We start from the raw sequence: 17,566 nt of genomic DNA, 5'->3' as shown, positions 1-17,566 counted from the left end.
TCAGGCCTCGCCTCCCAGTCTGCCCTCAGGGGCCGCCTGGCTGCCGGCGCCTCGGCGCAGCAGGGTGGGGCGGGCTGCTGCCCTCGGGTAGTGGTGTCGCGGTCGCGCCGCGAGGAGAGAGCCGTCCCTTCGCTGCTCGGCGGAGCGGAAGCGCGGTAGCCCTCCCTGGGCCTCGTCTGAACTCAGCCCCGCTGTCGTAAGGGCTCTGTAAAGCCACTGGGCCGGAGCACGGAGGAAGACGCATGGAAGGAACTGGCGTTTCGAACTGGTAACAGCGTTGTCCGCATTATTAGTTTGTAATAATGCTGTATGCATGATTAATTAGGAGTTAAGGACACTCCTTGGCTTGTAATTCTCGCTTTACCACTGCGAGCCCTCTGGTTCCGCAGCGTCACGGAAACCAAACGTCCTTCTGTCCCCATCCCACAACTCAAAATGGCAGAAAGCACCGCCCGTCCTGTGGGGAAGTGAGTTTGCCGCGACCCGCGCACCCGGCTGCCACCACAGCCACCTCCCCGGCCTGCCCTGCGGACGCGAGGCAGTGCACTGTAGGACAGCTCTCCTGCTGGGGTCCCGGCCCGCCTGCCCTTCAGAAACGCTGTCTTCAGACAGCAAGGTTGGACTAAGGGTAGGGGGTACGAGATGGAACACAGGAGGTTCCATACAGACCAAGCAAAAACTTTACTTTGAAGGTGACGGAGCACTGGAACAGCTCCCAGAGAGGTTGTGGACTCTGCTTCTTGGAGTTGAAATTCAAGATCTGCTTCCCTGTGCAACCTACTGCAAGGAATGGCTGTAGCAGAGGGTTGGACATGATGATCTTCAGAGGTCCCTTCCAAGCCCTATGATTCTGTGAGTGTGATTTGGGTGATTCTGTGCCCCTTTCGGCTGTTTGGACGTGTCCAAAAGCTGTCAGAGGCATGTGGGCAGACAATGCACTTCCCTGTGACTCATTTTCTTAGGCAGCGAGAGTGGAAATAACAGTGTGTTACAGCAGCTGTACTCAGGATATAAATAAAGCAGTAACATATTTTTGGATCATTAAAATATTGTTAAAATAAATAGGATGTTAAAATAATACAACGAGAATTAAATACATAATAAGAAAGTATAGCAGTTCTTTAAACAAAACATGTTCTATTCCAAAGGTAAGGGATGTGTGGCTTTAAGGACTTGCCATCATCTGGCCAAAATACACATTTCTAAAGGTGCCTAAAGGTATTTAACTGCAATTCAAAATGCCCCCACCAGGGTCTCTGATTTCTTCATGTTTTCTATTATTTTAGGAACAATTTTGGCAAATTCCTCTCTAAGAGCCAAACTCAATTTAATCTGCTCCTGCATCTCTGTTTTGTACAATACTGCGAACTGTTTGCCTACCAGGATGATTTTAAGTAAAACAACTGTTTGCTTGGAATTTTTGTTGTCCACAAACCCACTGAAATTAAAATAATCAAAATCCATAGCAGCTATAAAAAGAACAGGAAACATTATCACAAATAAAGCTAGACCTTATCTATTAATGTCACATGAATATCTCAGGGCTCATGATGACTCATTTAAAATGTATTAATAATAATGAATCAAGGTTAGTACACATGAGCTTCTAAAAGTCTGAGCCGTAGCTGTACCAAACACAGGGGAAATACAAACTCCATTTCAAAACGGTGTAAAGTGATGGACAAAGCACAGGCTCTGTAAAATAGAACAGTAAATGTCTTTGGTTACATGCATTTTTAATCTCTGTGTTAAAATATGCAGTGAAAAAAAAGGAGCACTCTAAGCCCTGTATATAACATTTCTGAAAATTATCCCTTAGGGTTGCAGTTCAAATATTAGCACTGCTATCCATCGTGGCACTAAAGGCCTTCTCATCTGTTGGGATGATCCTGCCAAAGAATGAATGGGTCTGCTGATAAGAAAGGTTTCTGATGGTTTCTATGAGCACTCAAGGAGTACTAGAGCTCGGTACACAGAGGCAGAGTTATTGTGCTGAAGGTTTGTGAAACCACAAGTTTCAATGGGAAAAATTAATACAGCATTCCATAAACATTCATAAACTAAACAGCTCATGTCAGCCAAACAAAGCTTAAGTAGCTGAGAAAGATATTACATAGGAAAGTGTTGTTATTATTATATTTTTTTTTCTGTTTAATCGTTGAGTCTTTCTGGTTTAAGCAGTCCATAGAACAAATCCAGATTCATTAGGTTTTCAGAAAGCTAACAGGTTTCCTACCTGATATTTTCTTTTTAGAAGACAGAGACGCAGCATGTAGCATGTCATCAGATGGCACAAGGGTAGGACAAAAATCCTGCAGTGTTTGGTTACACAGAAACCAAAGCTGGCCCAACCAGGAAGGTGTGATGCAGTGAGCACGACTCCACCACAGCAGAGGACACGCAGGCTGCTCCAAATACGGTGCAGAGTGCCACAGGCATGGAACTGGATTGCTTTAGAATAGTTGACAATTAGTAGACAAGTTACTATAAAATACTCCAAAGTGAAATTACTGATTAACATAAGAATGGTCTGACACTGCAGTTTTCCAGTTATGTTCTCAAAACCAGGAGGAATACCAAGAGATTGGTTAGTCCTATTTGAAGACTGATTTAACTACATGCTATGCCATCCTATTTACAGGAGGGTCTTGATGCTGAAAATTCCCTCGACAACCTCAGCTGATAAGACAACTTCCCATAGTTAACTGTTAGAAGAGCTCAACAAAAGCAACTGGATTTCTGTTTCAAAACAGCCTTAACTTTTATGTGGAGAAACTACGTGAAGATATCCTCATAACAACAGTCACTTGTGATTAATGCATTATGAAAAGGGTATTAGGAATTTAAGAATTTACTAGCTCTTGAATCTGAACAACCTATTTTGTTAAGCAGGAAGTCTTCCTTACTGCAGGGCTTTCACCAATTACATTCATCAGGCCTTGTTCAGAAGATGCTTGTGTTCTGTACTTCCATACTCACAGGAAAATGCCGTGTTGTTCCATTTGGGGAGCAGGATGTGACTGCTAACAGCCCCTTCCTCAGAAAGTATCACTGTACAGCTTCTGGAGTCTTCTGAGACCACCACGTTCATTACATATACAAACGTAGGAAAAAATAATCCACCAAACAACTGTGAAACAAAAAGGAAGCTGCTGGTTTTATAAAATAAGCTCAAGAAGGAAAGCCAGCTTTGCTGTTAAGCCATTTTCAGAAATGAACCACGGAAAACCAGTGCTATTGCTTTCCTTCCACTCTGAGTTGCTCAGTCCCAGCCCTTGCTACAAGTCATAAAGCTACAGTCTGATAACTGGCTGCAAATAAAACACTTTTCGTGTTACTTCATGAACAACACCAAAGTCTGACTGGTTTGAGGTTCTCCCTTGCACAGATTATACGGTCACTAGTTGCAACGATCATTGCACTTTACCATGTTGGCACACTAAGCCTTGTAAACTTGCACAGAAATCAAAATTAATTTAGTTTTACTTCAGCCTAGGTATCAACTTGTTAGTGTATTGCAAAATGCATCCTTTTTTATTTAATAAGGTACAACACAGAGTCAGAAGTTAACGTCCAGCTATTTTCTCTAAGCTATTAATTCACTCTGTTTTCTACATTCTGTACCACTGATGTGTATTCCAGTCCTTTTGGGACCATCCAGTGCTGAACTCTCCCTTCCCAGGAAGTGGAAAGGAAAATAGGCTGTGCACTTTTCTTGAGTCCTTAGTGGCATTTCTTAGAGCTTGTTTTACTGCTCCTCTCTACCCGTGCAGTGGGCTTGGTTCAATTGCAGTGTGCTTGGCAGTGTGCCGAGGGTCAGGATGCACCTGCTGACTTGCAGCTTCGTTGAGCTGAAGGTTCCGACTTGGCACCACACTCGGATAATGTTTCATGTAACAATACACTGTTGTTCTTTGAATCTCAGTTTACACATAGCTCTACAGGTTCACCAGCATATTAAAAAAAGGCACTGCTGCTGACTATCTCGAATGTCCCTGTGTGTTGTGAAGAGTGTCATTTTCATCTCGCAGAAGCACACAAAGACACTAAAGTGAAAGATGTTAAGAGATGTACCAACAAGCCTCAATAAATGCAATAAAAACAAGTTTATGCTTGTTCAGAAGTATTTAACCACAAGTATATGGTAATTGGATCATTATGTTACTTTGTCTACCTGAAAGACCATCAAATGAATTTATATTGAAAGATACAGCTAGCATGCTGGCATGTGGAATGATTCATAGTACCAACCTTCAGGAGTAAAAAATACATGAGCAGTGGAAGACCAGTAACAGCAAATCAGCCTTTACTGGGTAATGTCTCCCCCAGGTAACCTTGCACCACTTGTTCAGTGCTCTTCTTCAGAAACATGCCTTCTGAAAAGCCTAAAACTGTCAAACAGGTATATTTGAAAATCATCTACCAAAAATTTGGCATTTGCAGTGTCAGTCCTGATATGAACCCATATGTCCCAGAAGCAAAATCTTGAAGTTTCAGAAAAAATATCTGTTCTCCTACAATTTTGGAACATTTGGCCAGATGATTTCTGGTTCTGTTGATGATTCACGTACAACCCCCATGTCAGCACTACAAGAAAGCCACACTTTAACCTCTGGTAAGGGTGTCAGAGTTCTGAACAGCTACAAAGCAGCATTTGCACTTTCAGTGCCACGCCAAGTTGAATTGGGCACCACCTAAGCCGAAAGCAGAAAAAACAAACAAACAAGAAAAAAACCCTAAAACTTAAATCAAATGATAAAGCTACATAGTTTAGTACATTAAAACAAAACTAAGGACAATAGTACTTGTATAAGGTTCCAAAAATATACAGATAAGAAAAGAAAATCACTGTATACAACCCTGAGGTTGTTAAAGTGAGCAGGGAGACTGAACGGTGCGAGACATGCTATCCCAGTGACAAGCTCAAAACAGAAGTGCAAAAGAAATTAAAGCTTTGTCTGAAGCGATTTACCTGTCAGGACAAAGAAGGCTGGAATATTGGCCTCAGTATTACAGAGAAATCTCCACTCCACTCCCAACACATACACACAAAATAGCTTAAATTTTTCTGTAATACAGCATTTCATTCAAATGGCGTCCCCCTGAGTTTAGTTACCAGAGAGACAGTTTGTCTGATTTTTATGTTTGCCTATGTATCAAGCGATGCATAGGTGGCTTCTCAATTCTCCTGCTTTGGCCAACAATCCCTGCAAGCTGCAGGCAGTGAAAGCAGCAGGTAGCCTGCACATAGCTGGCTCCCAATGCTCCTGCTGCTAGCTCTGCAAGACCACCCTGCTGTAAGAAAGCAGTTGTGCTGCATGCAGGTGTGGAGCTGTGGCTGAGGAATGAAGGAATTGTTCTACAGGGCTCTGTACTCAGAGAGAAGGACAACTTCAGACAAGTGCTTTTAGCAGGCTAAGCTCTACATGCATCTATGCATGGAAATGTAGAATATGGCTGCCAAGACCTAGAACTAGGGCGTGTGCATGAGATGATTGCATAATAGGCCTTTCCTTATAAGTTTACAAAAATATATAGGCAATAGCGTAACTTAAGAAGTCTGTTTTACTTGTTACAGAGATCCCAAAAAAGTATGCGCTGCTTTTCAGACATTCCAGACAAGGTCACTTGTAACAAAAAAGTCAAGTTCTCTAAAACATGATTTTAAAAGCGTTTCTTTTCTTCAAGTGAACAGGACATCTGCTTTTAAGCTCAACTTTTTAGTCAGTTAAGACTGAATTTATTTAAGATTTTATGTGAACATACGCATAAACACAAATAAGTTTACTTTCAACACGTTTGCACGGAGAAAAAAAAAAAAAAAAAAGGTTAACCCTTCAAAATGTAACAGAGCAGGTCTGGTTAGTATGTATCTATTGCAAATCTTAGAGATCCTGTGATTTAGGCCCACCCATCCAGAAAGCAGGGGAAAAGTCTCAATGAAAGAAAATTCACGTTCAAGTCTAAGTGGTGTGTTGAAGAGCCAGCAGCCTACGTGACACCATGAAGCTAATCACAGTATCCAAAGGAGCAGACCTGCCTGGGCTACTCAAGCAGTGTATCTTCCTGAAGGCGTCAGTGACTCCCCAAGTTATTTTCTGTTTCGAAGGCGTTTAGATTTCCTAGGACAGTCTGTGGATTCAACCGCCTTCCTCCGTTTTCTAGGAGATTGTTCATTTGAACCAGAACCTGAAGAACTTCCTACTGCGCTCTCCATCACCTCTCGCAGCTTGCGTTCGAGCTCAGCCAATCGGGCGTTCTGTTCACCTATGATTTGGGTTTGCTCTAGCAGTTTCTGATCTTGATCTTGGAGTTGTTTCTGTTGCTCTTGCACTTTGGTGCGAAGCTCTGAGATTTCTCGCTTTAGCACTGTCACACCTGCACCGTTTGCTTTTACTTGCTGCTGGAGTTTGGTGACTTCCTGTCTTGAAGGATTCTGCTTGGAGAACAGCTGCATTGTTGTTAGTGCTGCAGAAGGCCCTGGAACTTCAGAGGAAATTCTGGTTAGTACTCCACACCGTTTAGACAAAAGCAGAAATCGTGTCCCACCTCTCCTACTTTGCTTACCCCTACATCACCCCCAAGCACAAATCTGAATACTGGCTGGGTGAACATGGAAACAGACTCACTGTTATTTTAAGTATCTAACAAGAGCACATGGCATTTCAGGTCACAGCTAGTTCAATTTTAAATACTTGGATTTCCAGTAACATGGCAAACAGCTCATTCTTCATTTTCCATATATAAGCCCCCCCCACCTTCAGCCAGATCAACAATTACAGAGAGAACATGTGGTCAGCTAGAGTTAGTGACACATGTTAAGTCAAAAACCTGCAGTACAGCTATAAATTAGACGTATTATACAATATCTATGTGAAATATATTTCAGTAGGGCACTCTTATTCTGCTGTCATAGTTGTAGATAGCTACAATTCTAATTGTTTCCTATTCAGGGCTTAACAAGATATCTCAGTTTAACTTACTTTTTAGAAGAAGGGGATTTATTTTCCATGATGATGTATACTCATTCTTCCTAAGTCCTAAAATCATACTGGAGTTTGAGCTTGGGAATGTTGTTTTTATTAAAATTCCTGCAAATCAAGGAGACTAACAGCTACTGTATAATTTCTTTCACTTCTTCTAACATAAAAAGCTATCCATCACTTTTTCTACTGTTTTACTCTTCTAGCAATGCAGTGCAAGTAAAATGAAGACAGAACAATCTGGAACAGCCTTGAACAGTCATCCTCTTCTTTTTTTTCTTTAAGATCCACTTATTTGACACTAAAGGGTTACCATTACATATGCTATTCCCTCAACACAGGATAGGTACTTTCACATCACATTAAGCCTTGGGTTTGGTGAGCAGATTGACATCAACTATGGTTTTGGGCAACGCTTTCTTAGCTGACAGACTCATTGGAATTGAGGTATAATTATCTAGATATAATTAAGAGGTGGAATACAGTCTTATGGCTAAAGGGGTGGACGAGACATGCAGCAAACCACAAGCAGTTCCTACAGTTCAACCTATCATTTTTGGTTAAGCTGTAATTTTTTTTTTTTTTTAGTTATCCTTTCAAAGAGTATATTCTGCAATCCAATTCTCCAATGGTGTGTGGAAAGAAGTTCAGCACGGGGAAAACACTACAGTTCTACTAACTTTTTGCTTCTGGCCATTCTATGAGGCAACTACCTTAGCACTTCGGTTCACATCAATTATGGAAAGCCTGAGAGGTTTACAAAGGACCGGTTTGTTTATTTACAGACTATTATTTTAGCTGCCTTTTCAGTGTTACCCACAAGCATTTTGATTGTTAACATATACCTTGTTGCTTTGGGAATGCAAAGAAAGCACAAACTTGTGTGTTCTAGCTCTCTATGTACTACAGCAGCTTAGGCCAATTCATTTGCTGATCCTTACTAAATATAAAAGGCGTCTTGAGTTGTCATCTCATGTGCCAAATTTCAACCAAGTGCAACGATAAAGTCTCATTCATTGGTGGCACAAAAGCGTTTGTTTAATGAATACACACTATGCATAATTGTAACATACATTCAAGTGACCGTTCTTTTGCCAATACAAAGCCTCCTTAAATTACAAAGCGAATGAATTTCACGGCTGGCATTCTCAAGAAACAAGTATCGTTAATTCCTATGTGATGAAGCCCACTTATTGAAGGGAGGGAGCTTTAAAAAGATAGTGCTCTGAGTTTTAATAAATAAAATAATTAAAAAAAAAAAAAAAAACCCACTTAGCTATACATTGGAATTAATACCTGGGGCAGCTCCTATCAGACGTCCTGATACATCTGACCCAGGAAGCTTCCTTTTCAGTATTGGAACAATCTTCTCATCAAAATATTCCATAGCCATGGAAGAAATGTCCCTTAGTTCTTGAAGAACTTCATGAGCTCTCTGAGGAGCTCTTGTAGAGTTTACATACCTTAGCACACGGTAAATTTCATCTATTACCTAAAACATTTAAGAAGAATTAGGATTTTTCTGATAAAGACAAGATTATCTCAGATCATTCTAAAAGCGTTGGCACATCAGAGACTTTCATTACAGAACTACTACTCCTGCACATCACTCTGTGTGTTAGTTCTTTATTGGTGTTTGGAAATGAAGTATCGTTTGCAATATACCAGACAAAAGCATTCACTTGATGGATCACAGTTCTATTGAAACTCATGAATTAACATGTGTGAAATTGTTTTACTGCATCCATACTGACATTCTACATGCTCAGTAAAGCATCATCGTTTCTTTTTGGAGAACCAAGATGAAAACTGTTCAGTAAGCAGTCATTCCCACAGCCAGTCATGAGATGTACACAACACAGGAATGGAATAACAAGAATTACTGTTATGTCAGTCTGAAGAGCTGTAAATATTTACATGAATTCGCTTGCTCCTACTCAAAATATTGCAAATTTGGATTACACCCAAAATGTATTACTTTATGAAATACCAATCCAGGACTGGCAGAGAGCATAAGCACCCTCTTAAACAGGCTTGAAAAGCAGCCTTTTGTTTAGCAGAACTACAGAGATGAAAGGTGCCTCACTAATCTATGAATTACAGTTTGTGCAGGCCAAGATAGAGTGCTGGTTTCTTACTACAGAAACTACCAAGCCAGGAATTTTGCACATGATTAAGAATGGCTTAAGACTTTACTGAAGGATGTGGGCCTCAAGAGCCTAGAATCAACAGAGCATCCCATCTCACAAGAGAAAGAAGCTCCCAAAGGCTTCTTTCTCTAATTTTATTCACATTATATCCCGTCAGTAACAACATCCACAAAGCATTTTTTTGCTATCCTCAACATAAAATCTTGCAGTGGCACTTCACTATGAAGTGTTAAGAACCCTTAACACAATACGCTGAACCTCAAACCAGGATTCACGTGTTCTAACACATTCATTTCCTGAAAGTTCTGCAGCAGCTTCATTCAAACATGGCGGGTGGGGGAAAATCACATGCTGAACCTTGAATAGGTTTGACCAAAATCTGACTTCCTGGTGAACTGATAACTGTGGTGAAAGAGCAGCAGTGGTATCAAGCTCGTATACCAAGTAAACAGTTAAAAAGATCTCTTTTAGCTGTTACATAGGAATACAAATAATGTCTTTATGACCCAGTGCCCAGAAGGAAAATGGCTGCCAAACTTGTTTGCACAACTCCTACACACCCCAGGTCTAGCTTCAGCACTGCCTTTCAACCTACCCCTCAGGAAAAGTAAGGCAACATTTCTTTTAGGTATTCTATTCAGTACATGAATATCACAGCCTTACATTTATTTGACTTTGTTATATTACACTGTATTTTAAATTAGATTATAGATATAAAAGTAATATAAACTTAATAAACCTAAATATATTAAACTATAGTAATTTAGATTAACTTAGTATCAAGGCAATAAAAATGCATGGAAATCAAGTTACCTCTTCAAGACAAAAACTGTTTCATGCTGATAGCCTATCCTGCTGTACTGAATGCAGAAACACCTGCCATGCTTCATCTCAATCCAACAGCTAACTTCTGCATTCATCCCAGAGCAACCCAGTTCAGCCCATGAATAGCAGAATGTTAAGCTAATGGACACAGATTTTGTTTCAATCCAAGCTTTTTTTGAGTTTCTTCCTCAGACAATGATCTTGTCAATTCCCCTCTATTCCTCTGTTTTTACAGCTTATAAAACAATCCTATAACTTGATTAATTTATACTTTATGCTGGGGTAGTAGTCTGAAATATCAGAACTGTTTAGTAGTAATAATACTGAACAAAGTTTACATACATTTAAAGTTTACCCACCTAATTTACAGAAACACCTCGTCCACAGCAACACTGAAAGGTGCTTCCACATACTATATACATCTCACTTCAATTAACTTGAAGTATTCAAACCCATATGAAAAAAAACTTAGTCTTCTGCTGTATCTTCTGATAACCTGGAGTCCAGCTATTTTATACAGTTACAATTCAGAGTTAAACCCTACATGTCCTGTGTTATAAAAATCCTTGTAAAAATCCTGAGGGAAAGTAGATATTAAATTTTAAATGGTATTTAGATACAGTCTGGTTCATTCATTTCACACTGCCTGTTACATAGGAGCATTAACTTGTGTGTTCTAAGTATCTCAATCAGTTTCAGTAGCATATACATTACATAATCTGGAGCAGCTGGGACAAATACTTGAAGTTACACAATCATGTTTTTTAAAAACATACACATTCACATAAATTAGACTACATTTTACCTTTCCAGGTATGAAGCAACAGAGATTGGAATCCACATACTTCATGAAAGTCATATTTAACAAAGAGAGTCTCGTTTCTACAGCAGCAAGGATGTCTGCATGACGAGCTAACGAATGGTTTCTTCTTTCTGACTCTCGTCTAGAAGACAGACCATTAAGTGATTTACATGCAGTAATTCAACAAGGAGTTCACAAAATAAAACTTTAACTGTCACTCAATTTAATCCTTAAAACCATTTAGAGGTTTGAAAACATAACCGCTACATTTGTTCTGTCTACGGACAAAACACAGCAGAGATTAGATATCAGCTCATAACAGCATTGCACACTTTCTGAAGACAATTTTTTTTTTTCTCTAAGTAATTACATCTTCTGCTACCCATAAACTCTGTATGTCATTTGGGATGCTAAAAGCAGGCTTTCAGTACTAACTAGCAGCAGACAGTGAGTCAGGGTGGTTATTTTTATCCTCCCATATTCCTGCATTTAATATTTCAATGCAACACACAGATTTAATACAGCATTACTGCTTGCTACAAAGCTCAAGCTGGGGTACAAGCTTTTGGCAAATAATCTCAGCAGTAAGTAGCATTTAGTTTCTTCACTTTGACTGGGAAATCTGATAGGATAGGGCAGCAGCAATTGCACATATACACTGGAAAGAGGAGAAAAAACACTGCTTTTAAGAGAACCTTAAGCTCCCAGTAATGAGAGCTCACAGTCTCCTCCCTTTCCTAATTTAATCCCTGGCACTGAAGAACCTTGCCTTTTAAGCAGAGCCATAGACAAATCATCGGTTTGTCTTGAAGAGGAATAGCATTTATTCATTCTAAGCATCCCTTCTGGATTTGCCAGAAAGGCTGAAAAACACAAGACTCTTCTTTACTCTGTTTAGAACACCAGAGACAATTTCCAATATTCCAGCTTCTAGTATAGTATAATGCAAGGTACATTCATCCACACCATTATCTTGTAATTAGATCTTAGGTTATAATGCTTTCGGGGGGAAAAACAGAAAACAAAAGATTCAAATTCTCAAGATATGTAACCAAATTAGCCAGCAAGACTCTCCCTTTTAGTATAATGCTAAAAAGAATCTAGCACATTGAAGTTCAACAATTTTAGCTGGTACATACCTTGGAAGCTGAGCTTTAACTTGCTTTTGACACAAGTTGTGGTATCTTTCCACTTTTAGAAATCCCTGATTTAACATTCGTTGACAAACCAAGTCCATTCGTTTACAAACCTGTATTTAAGTAAAACAAAAAAATCTTTTAAGTATCAAATAATGTCACAAGACACTTTCACTATTTATTATCTTACACATACTTGCTGAGTACCACAAGATTCCCTTAGCAGTTTTTCTTGAATTTCAAGACACAGAAACTGCAGTACAACTTGAGGCACTGCCATCTCTAATACTGATCATGAAGGAGTGCTACATTCCACACAGTTCACAACCAAGTCTCCTGATTCTGCATAACAAGAGACAGTAGGCTGAATTCCACTCATGCATAAGCAGACATAATTTCCTTCTAATGATAATGGAAGTTGAAAAGCCCTCTTGTCACTCAGAGTCACTCTGGTAGATGGTCTTGGAGGTCTTTTCCAACCTTGGTGTTCTATGATTCTATGAAGTCAGTATTATCTCAGAAAGATGCCTTACAAACAAGAAATGATGTTTTTCCTTCAATGCTTATAGTTCATCTTTTGGAAGACAGACAAAATGAAAGAAATATGCACTACAGCACACAAGAAGCAAGATTCCTTTTCACACAGAAGTCTTCTCTGTTTAACAGATTCCTTTGCTGGCTATGTTGGATACCAACAGCTGTTTTCTTTCACAGCAGTAGGTAGTAATGACATTAATACCTGCTCTAATGCTACCAAACCCTGAAACAGAAAGTCACACTTGCACAAGGGCTGTGTTAACAATACAGTTATTCAGCAGGAGAAAAACAAGCAAGCAAAAAACTCCAAAATCCTAGATACATTGTTAGGGACAAACAGTGGAGAAGCACAAAGAGAAATTTTCATCATGTTTATACTGACATCTGGTGGCAGAAAATACCTCCCATATCCGAAAGACAGCAGGCTGTAACAGCTAAGAACTGCGCTGGACTTTTAAACATAAGATTTTCTAATCTTACTAATTTGCCCTGGTTTCTGGACACTGTCCATGTTTGTGACAACAAGCAGTCTAGAACCCAAACACTAAACTGATACCATCAGAAACCAATAATGACTGTCTGCAGCTTATTTAATGTCACCTCTTAGATCTCAACTGATTCCCTGTGACACCATTTAAAAATATGACACTTGAAGTTACAAGAATGCCTGTCTTAGACTGCTTTATCAGCAGTCATACCTAAAGCAGCATATCACCATTTTCAGTGCTCATATTGGTCCAAGACAATTTCTGATATTTCCTATCCCAATGGACTGTAAGAAAGCCAGAAGTTCAAACTTGCTCATATTTGCCGAGTTTTGTGGATATTTCCTTACTCTAGCCATAAAGCTACATCAGCCCACATTCCCTCAAATGCCAGCCCAAGTAGAACACTGTGTTCAAATTTCAGTGTTAGAAAGTTGTTTCCAAGACCATATGAAATGTAAAAGGTGGCTCTGCTTAGCATGGTGACATGTATACAGTAACAGATCTGGCAGAAGAGCTCATTTTCCACTTCGTTATAAACAAAGCGACTCAATCTGCTAGAGGACCGACACCTTCCCTTCCTTCAAGCACATGTTATTTCTTCCCAACTTCACTAACAGATGACCAGTATCAAAACTGGAGGTAAAAATGTATTCCAAGTGTTCAGATTCATTGCATGTTCTTTTTTAAAATCAATGGAGGCTACACAGACACTGTATTTCATAACGCCTTTGTAGGTTAAAGAATAAGTGACAAAATGCTGATGACTTCAGCAAGCCTTAAAATAGAAATGCCTGTAAATACAGATTTATTGAAACTGTGGGAAGATTAAAGCTGAGCAGTCCTTATTTGCGCTCTGCAGAACACTAGTGCAAAGTTGCTGCAGAATCTAAGACACTTCTGATATGTGCCTCAATCCAAGGTAACCTTATCTTCAGTGTTCATGGAAGGCATTTATTAATTGTTTGCTTTTCACTCTGGGACTGTTTGTTTGCAGTCATGTGGCAATAGCCCGAATGGAAATGTATTTCCAAGCTGAGACTAAGGACATCATTATTACCCCACTTCAGAAGTGTCCAGCTCTCATCCTCTTGGCTGACTGCATCTGGAAAAAGAACTTAGAGGGGCACAAGCCCATCCTACTGTTTTAGGACAACTGACCAAAGTTCTGTGACTGTGACACCGCTATAGTAAACTGTTATGTAGCAGCCATGCTCAAAACTAACTACCGTTCATTAGGAGAAGCACTACTCAGCATTCCAAATGTCACATAATTGCATCTCAAAAAGAAGACTTGTTTCTTCCAGACAAGGATGTTACCACATTTAATAGACAGTACGCATATACATTTACCAGTAGAATTCAAAGTGATTTCAGAAGGAAGTACTGACTCAATTTTACTCTATTTTATTCAGGAAAGCGCAGGCTCCACTTAAGTGAATATGGCATCATACAAATAAGGCATAATTAAGTGAAATGACTTGTTCCAGAAAAATGGCTCTAGGTTTTCATTCCTGCTTTGCCATTTTCCTATTCACAATGTAAGGCTACTTAAAAAGCGTTCCCTCCCCCTGCAACAGTATTCAAAGCTATCAGTTTAGGGACTCCACACTTTCTGTCAGTGTATGTAAGCTTTGTTTAGGCCAATTGATGCCCTGCCTTCCCCAGGGTGCTTTAACCCTAAGAATGAGGCATTCCATGGGATAATGAGGCTGTTTAGGAGCATACTTTTAATGAGCATGAGACCTAAGGAATTTAATCCCTGCCATTCAATTAATTTGGTCCCATAACATATCCTTAGCAGAATCCTACTCGTTATGAAATGCATTATGGGAAGCAACTCAAGTAAGTTCTCAAAGAAAAGTTTGCTGTTTGTGCAATGCACAAACACACAAGTGTATCCTAAATTTATCTGCCCTTAAAAACCTGACAATGATGAATTTCCATTATGAACTCATGCCTAAACAATGTTATTTTGAAATGCTACCGTAATTCTCCATCAATATTGTCTGGAGTTATGTCCAGTTTCCTCACCTCTGTTTAGCCTCCAGTGAACCACCAAAATAACACCTTTAGTTCTGCATGGCAATTGAAAAGATCGAGCTGATCAAGTATATGTGGTTTTGATTAGGCCAGACCAGAAGGGCAGTGATTCTTGACGTTAGTGCTCGTTAAACAAGACAAGTGTGCTTTTCGTGTATTTTCTCACCTTGTGTGCTTAAGGGCACCATGAGGAATGAAATGAAAATTAAGGTTTTTGGCTGTCAGCTACTCAAAAATTAAAAATAGGGAAAGATCAATTTCCCCAGTGCCCATATGCCATGCTGTCCCACTGGCATCATCCAAGGGGACCCCTGGGGCAACAAAGCCAGTGAAGGGTGTAGAGCACCAGGGGAGGTTCAGGTTGAATATTAGGAAAAAGTTCTCTGAAAGTATGGTTAAGCATTAGCACAGGCTGCCCATGGAGGTGTTGGAGTCAGTGTCCCTGGAGGTGCTCAAGAAACGTGTAGATGTGGCATTTGCAGACAGGGTGGTGATGGGTCAACAGTTAGATAAGATGATCTGAAGCATCTTTTCCTGCCTTCATGATTCTGAGTAGTTTCCCTCATCTACATCTAGTTTTATTCCTTGTATGTGCATCTCTACTGATATTTATCCACTTTGTTTTTGCTGTTCTTGAAATGGCTCAAAGCAACAGTCTTCTTGAAAAAATGGACTCATGCTACATAAGAGAGGTTGTTTCACTTCTTAAGAAACATGGAGAATTAAGCAGTTATTTAAGTCCTTATACCACCTTTCCCATTCTGAACTTCACTGCTGGCAAAGCATTGTTTATAAACACTAACAGCCTTAGAGGAAGAAAAAACCCTCCTACTGCTTAGTGACAGTTCCCACAGCTACCATTTATAAAATGCAACAGGAAAACTGAAGCAAAGAGCGGTGCCTAGTGCAGCAATAGAGAGTATATGACAGTAAGCACACCCAAACACAGTACATGTACTTCCCTTTATCCAAACTGTAGAGGCTGCCATCCATAAAAGTCATACTATTTTTTTTCCCCCACACATCCACTATCTACTCTCACAGAAGAGGCAAATCTTTGGAGATTATAGGACTGACAGCATGCTAGAAACATTAAGTACCATATCATAGAATGGTCTGGGTTGGAGGGGACTCTGAAGCCCACCCAGCCCCAACCCCCAGTCATGGGCAGGGCTGCCCCCCCAACTCAGCTGCCCAGGGCCCCATCCTACCTGGCCTGGAGCACCTCCAGCGATGGGGCACCACAGCTCTATAGGTAGCTGTGCCAGGGCCTCACCGCCCTCTGAGTTAAAGACTGTACTGTGTGTTTGGTGCATAAAACCAGAGCTTCTGCTTAAAGAGCTTTCAGTTTAGAATCAGGTTGCTGATCTGGGACAAATGCGGTCCAATTCTCTGCAGAAATACATATGTAATACTATCTGGTTTAAGCTAATGAGTTCTTAAACTAGAAACAGCACAGGCAAGTTGACAGAGGGTTACATAAGCTGCGTATTAATTCCCTCACTATTATTCCATACATGATCTCATACAAAATTGAGCAAGATCACAGCCAGTCACATTATGGCACAGTTTACACGAGGCTCCTGAGGCAGTTGAAGACTAATACTGATCTCCTCGCTGACCTCCGAGCTTTTTTGGGCACAACGAAGTTTGCAGGTGGAGCTCGTATCTTTTATTAGATCCGTGAGCACGGCTGGGAGCAGCGGGCGGACTCTCGGGCAGACACGGCTTTAAGTCTTCCTTTCCTGCCCCACTTTTCTTTCTAGACACCGGGTAAGGTCCTCGGAGCAGCGATCTCGCCACCTCCTACACCCGGGGATTTACGTCTCCGGCACCCCGCGCTGCTTTACAGGGCTCGGAATGGGATCAAAGGCGTGAAAAGGCGGCAGGGTCCCTCTAGGAACGCGGGCACGGCTCACACCTGCACGCCCGTACGGGAGGCGCGGGGCGGGCAGAATGGGGAAGCTTCAGCCCTACCCAACCGGCTGCCCGCCTCCTCCCCGGCTGCTCCCGCTCCGGCGGCTCCCGGGGTGGCCGCGGCACGGCCCCTCGCCCGCCTTCCCTCCCCTCCCCAGCCCCTACCAGGCGGAGCTGGCTCGTCTCGTCGTAGGACAGGAAGCTGAGGATGCTCTCGATGGCCACGATGGGCAGCCCCATCAGCGTGTTGCTCTGAGGCGGCTGCTCCAAGGGCGCCGGGGCTTCGGGAGACTGCGAGAGCGGGGGCGGGGAGAGCCGCGCCGAACCCGGGGCGCCGCCTTCCCCCTCCGACAGGAGCCGCTCCTCCGCCGCCGCCATCTTACAGCCCGTCCTTCCTCCGCTGAGGGCGGGCGGCCGGCCTTCCTCTGACGGCACTTCCGCTCTCGCTTGAGGAGGGCGGGGACTGCCGTGGGTCCCCGGGGCCCTGTAGGGTCAGGGGGAGCGGACAAGGTGGAGCGGGGCTCGCTGCCTGCGGGAGACCCGCTGCGAGGGATGGCTGAGGGCACAGGTGATCCTGTCAGCGAGAATAGAGCGGGATAAAAGCATCTGGATTTGGTGTGTTCTTTACACCAAGTACTTAAGTAACTACTGTAGTTGCAGATGAGCTCAATAAACCAACAGTTTGCCT

The 17,566-nt window shown here is 41.5% G+C and overlaps 1 protein-coding gene and 1 long non-coding RNA gene across 4 annotated transcripts; one reads left to right on the top strand and one right to left on the bottom strand.

Annotated features, from left to right (window-relative positions):
* Positions 1-71: 71 nt before the first annotated feature.
* LOC122157036 lies at positions 72-8,258 on the top strand. Of its 2 annotated transcripts, none has more exons than XR_006167754.1 (3): positions 72-852; positions 2,642-6,503; positions 7,572-8,258. It is a non-coding gene; the product is annotated as an uncharacterized LOC122157036 (long non-coding RNA). The 2 variants fall into 2 exon arrangements; XR_006167759.1 differs by lacking the exon at positions 7,572-8,258 and having other exon boundaries at positions 81-268; positions 693-852; positions 2,642-4,105.
* Positions 5,547-17,262, bottom strand: FBXO28 (F-box protein 28). 2 transcript variants are annotated; one of them, XM_042812387.1, is made up of 6 exons: positions 17,044-17,262; positions 11,900-12,009; positions 10,764-10,902; positions 8,280-8,475; positions 6,984-7,091; positions 5,547-6,486 (listed from the first exon to the last, which is right to left on the bottom strand). In XM_042812387.1, the coding sequence occupies exons 1-6, from the start codon at positions 17,254-17,256 to the stop codon at positions 6,092-6,094; spliced, it is 1,161 nt and encodes a 386-aa protein (XP_042668321.1). In that variant the 5' UTR covers positions 17,257-17,262; the 3' UTR covers positions 5,547-6,091. The 2 variants fall into 2 exon arrangements, with proteins under 2 accessions (XP_042668321.1, XP_042668330.1); XM_042812396.1 differs by lacking the exon at positions 6,984-7,091.
* Between the last annotated feature and the right edge of the window lie 304 nt (positions 17,263-17,566).

The sequence above is a fragment of the Centrocercus urophasianus genome, unplaced genomic scaffold (genome assembly GCF_019232065.1).
Source record: "Centrocercus urophasianus isolate 14NV4802_14NV808 unplaced genomic scaffold, USGS_Curo_1.0 seq_10, whole genome shotgun sequence".
In the NCBI taxonomy this organism is placed as follows: Eukaryota; Metazoa; Chordata; class Aves; order Galliformes; family Phasianidae; genus Centrocercus; species Centrocercus urophasianus.
Note: the sequence above shows the minus strand (reverse complement) of the source record. Positions and strands in the feature narration are given on the sequence as shown.

Bases quoted from the DNA above. Each gene is read 5' to 3' on its own strand.
- FBXO28 (XM_042812387.1), bottom strand. From the start codon at position 17,256: ATGGCGGCGGCGGAGGAGCGGCTCCTGTCGGAGGGGGAAGGCGGCGCC. The intron at 12,010-17,043 runs GTAGGGGCTGGG...ACTTAAATACAG, and splicing joins AGACGAGCCAGCTCCGCCTG to GTTTGTAAACGAATGGACTT. The intron at 8,476-10,763 runs GTAAAATGTAGT...TAAATGTTTTAG, and splicing joins GTTGCTTCATACCTGGAAAG to GTAATAGATGAAATTTACCG.